Consider the following 7,536-nt stretch of genomic DNA (forward strand, 5'->3'; position numbering starts at 1 on the left):
TTGCCTCTCATCTCAAGTTTCATCACAAAATGCCAGCGTCCGAAGCGGAAAAGACCGCTGTGACAGCCACCCTATTTAAAACTAGTACTGAAAGCAAGAAAGATATACGAACCCGACTCATACATGCAAACGCTATCAAAACGCCGATTTATCTACAGAAAATCAAAAAGCAAAAGGGAAAGAAACCTCAACCCAAATTGTCTTACAGAAACTTAAACGCCCTGATCGCAATAGCTGTAGTCTTTACTTGTGTGTTTTTGTTTATATAAATTGTCATACACATATGATATTAATTTAACTTTATTCATTCATTATGTATCCTTATCTAGTCATCAGCCTATGCCTGTGGTGATTCAAATTCCTGAAAAACCAGTCGCTAGTTGATAACTCATTCGAGACCATTCTATCAGAGTGACGTTTTAATTCGTTCTAAATCTGTGATCACATCGAATAAAAGTTTATAATCTATACCTTTATGAGTTTACCTATATTGTATCATATTCCATTGTTTCTCGAAAAACTAATGTTTAATATGGGAAATTTGGCACAAACGGAAATGATCCCCACTTCTGTTTTTCATATTGGAGTGGTACACGGCTGCGGAGTTATAAGAGAATAACTGTATCTTGGTTCTTTTGATACCAATTACATTGCACCAATGGCATTTGTGACTGCTAGTTTGATAGACGTGACTTTTCCATTATAGCCCCCAGCTTGGAGATAATAGTACGCATAGCCCCAAAATCACCATAAACATACCATATAGGGGTGGGGGTTGAAACCCCAATCGAGTTCAATTTTTGCGCACATAATGAGTTCATCAAGATGTGATTCAATATTCTCCAATCCCTCCCATTTTCCCATTAGCTTGAAAGCGGACAATCAAATTAATGCTTTAAATAATGAAATGGTCTCTAAGAAATAGATGTTTTTCCGTTCACTTAGCAGGTTACTTAGTCCGGTTGCCGGAGTTTTCGCTAGTCATTCAGTGTAACATTCTTTGTTTCAGTTGGAATTATGGAATCTTCGTATTCCAATTTAGATCATGTTTCATCTAGTCTGACGGAAGCAGAAATAGTTTGGTTGGATCATTGTTATGCTTCTTCCAAAGATAGTGGGTTTGGTGGAAACCCATGCCCTTGGAAGCAGGAACCCAAAGAAGATCTCACAGAGTCAAAATTCTCGGAACAATTAACTATACTCCCTTTTAAGACAAAGAAATCAGTTGTTAATTCCAATAATGCGACTCTGGGTCTTCAAAACAGAGACCATAAGCGAATCCTTCCGAAAAAACAAATTGAGGTATCTCAACAAGCTAGAGATAATCAAAATTCAAACAATTCTATTTCATTTTCTAAAACACAAGCACCCGAAGTCACTTCAGATAACAAACTTGATCTAAGTACTCAAGCAGACATCAGCAAACCGAAACATATATTGCGTGCTACATACTTCGCGGGCGCTGATTCGGAAAATCTTGATATTGTGTCTTGCACTGAAACCCCCACAACTCTAGCGGATAATCCTCTGGGACATGACGATATGAAGGTCCGCGTAAGTTTGTCAGAAATGGAAAGATCAGTTCGTTTCATACGAAAATCGGACCCCGGCTGGGCTTGGGAAACAAAAATTGACAAGTCCTCGTGGACGAGCATGCAGTTGAGTCTGTTCAAACAGATTAGTCGGTTATTAAATGACGATACAATTAAGCGTTGTGTGTATCAAAATGACTCTGACGCTGGACCAATTCACGTTCTGAACATCATCAGACAGTCGTCTCAAACCTTAAGGGACATTTTCGCTGGATTCTGTTTTTGGGATATTGAATTGATCGATTGGCTTCATTGCCTATTGTGCAATAGTTTGAACAACCAGTATCTTGTTGTTTATCTCCAGTTATTACAAAACTTAAAACTAGATATTCCAAGTCTTATTCAAGGGATTATTGATCGCAATAAATTTAAAATCAGCTCATTGACTCCAGATTTTTGGGTTTGTTTAAATCGCCGTTTAGTTGACCCTGCTGTAACCGTTGCTGCAGGGCAAGAAGCAAATGTTCCAAAGAGTTTTGATAGCACGCAGGTTATAGTCATTCCAAATTTGGCTGTTTATGATCGAGGAACTCAACAAAAGGCATACCTGAAAAGGTTCAGATCTTACGTCAGTCAAATGACAGCGATCGGCAAGGTCACAGCGGTTAATGTGCAGACTAGTTCAGACTTAACTTCAACACCAGAGAATTACCTAACTCGAACTGTAACATCTGTCCATTCAAAACTGGCTGAAATGAAGCAGTCAAAGGTTGTTAAGAGGGTGATTTTAGTGGGTTTTGGTTTGGGCTCTTTGGTGTGTTCAATGGTAGCCGCAGAAGCACCTGAAAAAGTGTCCGCTTGTGTATGTATTGGGATTCCGCTGAGATCAATAAATGGAAATCATTCGTCAATCGAAGATTCTCTGGCCCAAGTGAAATGTCCTGTTCTCTTCGTTGTCGGTGAAATGTCGAAAATGTGTCTGCTGGACGACCTCGAAGACTTACGACAGAACATGATCTCAAAGCAGACTGCTGTAATTGTCGTCGACGGCTGCAACGACAATTTGGTCATTGGCCACAAAAAGGCATTTGAACAGAAAATTACTCAGTCAATGCTTGATAAGTTTATTTGCTCGGAAATTACGTCCTATCTAACGACCATATTTAAAACCGATTATTCTATTAGCTCTAAACAGCAGCCTATCAGTACCAATGATTTATCTAAACAACCTCAAACTACACAAGAAGTACCCAAATTAGCTGCGCAATCAAAGAAACCCGTTAGTTCTGGAGGCATGACTTCAAAAATGTCGGACGCGGCCACTCAAATACTGCAGAAGGTTGCCGAGCGTCATCGGAAGCAACAGGCACAGCAAGATGACGAATCTAGTGCAGCTGCTAATCTGCTGGAGAATTTACTCGAATCAAATGCGGCTAATCCGTCATCAACCGTACCATTTAACAGTGTACAAGGAAGCAACGCGTCCAGCAGAGAAGTTTCACCATCAAGGATTCCTAGCATTGACAAAAAATGGCCGGTAGGAAATCGGCATACCAATAAATTGGATGAAATTACTTCGTCAGAAGGAGAAGAAAGTAGCGATTCTGGCGATTCTTTTGCTTCGTCAAATTATGCTGAAATGAGAAAGTTCGGCGAGTCAATGATGACTTCTAAAATGAATGTGCAATTGTATAACCAACGAGGCAAAACCAAGCGAAAGCTGCCCAGTTCTTACCCGAATAAAAGTGCAAAAATGGCGAAGGCTTCAACAGTGCGTGCGAATCAACTTCCGCAAAGAAAACCTGAGTTTAATTCTTTATCGTACAGTGAGGATTTGATTTCCGGTTCAATTTGATGTTGTTTAATATAATACATAGTTAGATACTCAAAAGTGTTTTGAAATTAAATAGTAGAAGGTGAAATTGTTAAGATCCGAAGAACACAGTAACAAAATATTCCTGAGCACAGATTCCTAGTCGTATCTAACAGCCTAGTTTACATGCAAAGATTTTTGCATAGCATACTAAACAATTGATCTTTGCAGTAATTTTTGCGAGATCATTGGAACTATATTTTTTGCCAACTAAAAACTGCCCTATTTGGGTTGCTAATGCAGATTAACATGGTTATTAAATTGTTTTTTATTAAACTAGTTAAAAGTATCTAAAAAGGGCTTACATTGAATTTATGCCTTAATTGTTAAATTGCTCTCGAACGAAGTTTCAGTCAATTATAGTGGTCGTGGCTGTCTTTTTTATTCAAAATTTTTGCATGTGAAGTCTTCGGGTTCATTCTTCTGCACTTTTGAGCGATTTAAGTTCATTTTCCGTCTTAGGAAGGGAAAAACTGGTAAAGCTCGACGAGGTTAATCTGCTAGCTCTGTTAAAATAAGAAGACTTGTTTTCAAAAATAACTCTAGAATTTGGAAAATAATACATTTTTTCTTTTAGCTTCAAATTTTCTGAGTGGATTTTTGCCTTTTTGAGCGATCTAAATTGCCCGATTTCGATACACAGAAAAAATAGTTTGTGTTGTATTTTCTAACCAGTAGAATACATATAGATGATTAAAAAATTTTTTTATTGAAATAAGAAAAAGGTATTCAAATTTTTTTGGGGGAAGTTTTTGGTCAAATCGTTTAAATTGTTAAGCCTGGAAACTGTAAAGAGTTACTGGTGCCAAATCGCCATTCAACCTAAATCAATTTACTACAAAAATTTCTGTTTGTTTTCTCATTTCAATTTCCAAGAAAGAAGTTGCTGAAGTTTATTTTTGCATTTCACTGCCTTCAAGTTGTTTAAAGTTATTATTTGAGATGGGAAAATATTGTTCTAGCTGTCGCACAGAGCTGCAATTTGCGGGTATTGCGGGATATCGGCGCTTATGGCCGTTTTTGGTTCCTTAGTTGCATTTACATAATAATAATAAAAAAATAGATATAGTAGTAGTCTAAGAAAATCATTGCCAAGCGTCGACTTCCGAGGCAAAATTAATGTTAAGGTCAGATTTGTCCGAATTGCATCATTTTGTCTATTTCACTAATCAGAAAGCATAAAATACTTTAAGCAAAACTAGTTGGTTTAAAGCTGGTCTATTTCCCTTCAATCTCTTAGAACCATTTTTTGTAAATATTTGTTGGCTGTAGATTTACATCTGAACAAAAATTTTGAAGAGCTGCAAAAGTACATCTTTTTCGGAAAAACATGTTTTCCGGTTTCTTTTTTGTCAGCTTTTTGTTACCACCATTGAGGTTAAACGCTCGTTTCAAATCAGCGTATGTTTATTCATTTAAAACATTTTTTCTACTGAAGTGTTTTTCGCTTAATGAACATAGTTTTTAAAACATGGGTATGTTACTCTCCAAAATTGACTTTTTATTTTTAATGGAAGGAGTTTAGGTTAAATAAGGATAGCTCATTCATAGTCAGTAAGACCTTAGAACCATTTTTGCAATAACTATTTAAAATAAAGTCTCAATACTCAAATTGTTGATTTTGTTGACTCTGATTTTAAGGACTTCGTTTAGAATGCAGCTATCAAGTTCGGACTGTTAAAGACTCAATACTGCTTAGAACTCAGAACGAAATAGTGAATGCGGTGGGTTGGAATAATTAAGAATTATGTTGGCGAATAAGTAGTACGGATAAACGCTGAAGTTTTACGTTATATTTAAAACAATTTCTTCAATGAATGGAGGGTTGAAAAATTTTTTAAAAAAGATAACAGAGCTAACAATAGACACGTGAAAAATTGGGGAATGTTGTTTCAATTGAAGTGATCTGATGGATTTAAATGGAACAACGAATAATGTTAACCACGCGAATGAAAGGTTTCAATTTCTTCAGATTTATTTGAGTTGCTATTGAGAATTGGGCTGCCATTTGTGGCGAGCGAACCGATCAGTTTGACCTTTTGTGTACATTATATTCAGTCGCAGTGCAATGCATAAGATTCACGTGAAGAACAAGAGTGCGATTGAGTCGACCGAGTATTTCGACGGCAGATTCCAAGGCAACAGAGATGAATATTTGGACAATATTTCTGGTAGTAGCACCCTCTATGTGGGCAATCTGTCTTTCTTCACATTCGAGGAGCAGATCTATGAGCTGTTTTCGAGGGCGGGAGACGTGAGGCGTGTGATTATGGGGTTGGACAGGGTGACGAAGACGCCATGTGGTTTCTGTTTTGTTGAGTATTACACTCGAGATGTGAGTCAGTTTTGATTTTGTATACATTAAGAACAGACGTTAGGGTGGATGGAATTGTGTGTTTGATCATGGGAATCGAAATTTACCGCTTTTTCGTCCTAAAAGTTTAGAGAATTGCCTCTACATGCATAGTTTTGATCCAATTGCGATGAGTTGTTTCCAATGAATGTAGTATCTACAAAGCCCTCTTTTGCAATAAAGCTAGATACTTGATGTAATGTTTCTATTTTTAATGTTTCCAACTTCAATTTGTTGGAGCGGGTCTAATTCAGCTTTCCATTAGGTTGTTTCCATTGAGAAGTAATTAATTTTAATAAAAATTTGTGTGATGCTATAGCTTTAGTTATGAAATTATTATACAAAGAATTAAGTGTTCTATCATTAACGCTTTGAAAATATTCGGGTCGAAGTTGGGTTTCTGTTTTAGGATGCTTTGAACGCCATGAGGTATGTGAATGGAACCCGATTGGATGACAGAATAATCCGAACAGACTGGGACGCTGGATTTAAGGAGGGTCGCCAGTTCGGACGGGGCAGAAGCGGAGGACAGGTGAGGGACGAGGTACGGGTGAACTTTGATGTGGGCAGAGGAGGGTACGGGAAAGAGATGCAGAAACAGCTGAAAACACCCCAAAACAGAACATTCTAGAATGTGAACATTCTGATTTAGTGTTATTTGTTAGAAAACCTTTTCAAAAACCGTCTTTTGTTTAATTATGATATGATGAGCCTTTTTGTGCTGTTCTAATCAATAAATTTTATGAATCAGCGTTTTCATATGGTTTTGAGGGTTTCCCAATTTACCCTAATAGTGTCACCCGGATTTTAAATCCTTATATCCTTGGTGCAATTAATATTCGAAATCTTGCATATGTACGATTTGCGTCGAGTTAAGGGATTAAAACTAAAAATTGGGGAAAGGAATGGGGTGAAAAGTTGCGGGTCGAAATAGTAAAGGGTTAAAGAGAATTGATGTTAAGATGTGTTGAAGTGAGATTACGACTCGGGGGTGAAAATTAGAACCGGCGTTTAGATTATAAGTCAATATATGTAACGAAGCGAAAACAAAAAGCGCCTACTTTTCCAGCGGATAATAATTTAGTTGCAAAAGGTGAATTGTGGGTGGACTGAGAAATGCTACTTCGGCAACCACCTGTTGTCGAAAACAGGAACTCTGCTCGAAACTCTTTTGTAAGCGCACTGCATTGAGATTGGACTACACAGCCATTCTTAAATGTTACGCAGTAAATAAGGAACGACTTTTAGCCAATCAGAATTGAGTATTTATATTCGAATTTAAATGCGTATAAATCGTTCTAATATACGTAGAAAGTTCCGAAAAAGTTCATTTAACCTAATTTTAAGTAAATATAACCACTATATGTATCGATTAAGCTGGTTTTCGGCTTAATATTTTTAGGTTTCCTAGACAATTGCCGATTGAATACGAACTAATTTTGACGTCAATGACATCAGACAAAAAACCAGTAAAAGAGCATCGAAAAAACCTTGCCGTCTAAGTTTCACTTGTTACATTGATCGTTAATGCTGACACAAGGCTTGTACGCTGCCTGCTGAATAATACGTTGCTCACAGTTGAATATAAATACGTTTCGATTGAATAAATTGAAGCTTTCGGAAGATTGTTTTCACCTTCAATATTGGTGCCGCGACCCGGGAGCGAACCAAGGTGGGCGCTTGGGTGCAAGGGAACGTTTATTACGGGAACTGGATGATTTGTTGTCGGGAAAGGAGGAAGAGTGGCATTTGGTGCTCGGGGGAAACAATTAATTTGT

General features: G+C 37.4%; 2 protein-coding genes across 2 annotated transcripts; both read left to right on the plus strand.

The window, feature by feature from the left end:
* Positions 1-1,004: 1,004 nt before the first annotated feature.
* Positions 1,005-3,423, plus strand: LOC142345838 (uncharacterized). Its single transcript, XM_075398245.1, has one exon. It carries the CDS (start codon positions 1,018-1,020, stop codon positions 3,385-3,387), a length of 2,370 nt encoding a protein of 789 aa, XP_075254360.1. The 5' UTR covers positions 1,005-1,017; the 3' UTR covers positions 3,388-3,423.
* A 1,942-nt stretch (positions 3,424-5,365) lies between these two features.
* LOC142345443 (nuclear cap-binding protein subunit 2-like) lies at positions 5,366-6,508 on the plus strand. Its single transcript, XM_075397497.1, has 2 exons — positions 5,366-5,740; positions 6,168-6,508. Exons 1-2 carry the CDS (start codon positions 5,474-5,476, stop codon positions 6,387-6,389), a joined length of 489 nt encoding a protein of 162 aa, XP_075253612.1. The 5' UTR covers positions 5,366-5,473; the 3' UTR covers positions 6,390-6,508.
* Positions 6,509-7,536: the final 1,028 nt, after the last annotated feature.

This window comes from Convolutriloba macropyga, chromosome 9, assembly GCF_964194025.1.
Source record: "Convolutriloba macropyga chromosome 9, txConMacr16.3, whole genome shotgun sequence".
In the NCBI taxonomy this organism is placed as follows: Eukaryota; Metazoa; Xenacoelomorpha; order Acoela; family Convolutidae; genus Convolutriloba; species Convolutriloba macropyga.

Bases quoted from the DNA above. Each gene is read 5' to 3' on its own strand.
- LOC142345443 (XM_075397497.1), top strand. From the start codon at position 5,474: ATGCATAAGATTCACGTGAAGAACAAGAGTGCGATTGAGTCGACCGAG. The intron at 5,741-6,167 runs GTGAGTCAGTTT...TTTCTGTTTTAG, and splicing joins TTGAGTATTACACTCGAGAT to GATGCTTTGAACGCCATGAG.
- LOC142345838 (XM_075398245.1), top strand. From the start codon at position 1,018: ATGGAATCTTCGTATTCCAATTTAGATCATGTTTCATCTAGTCTGACG.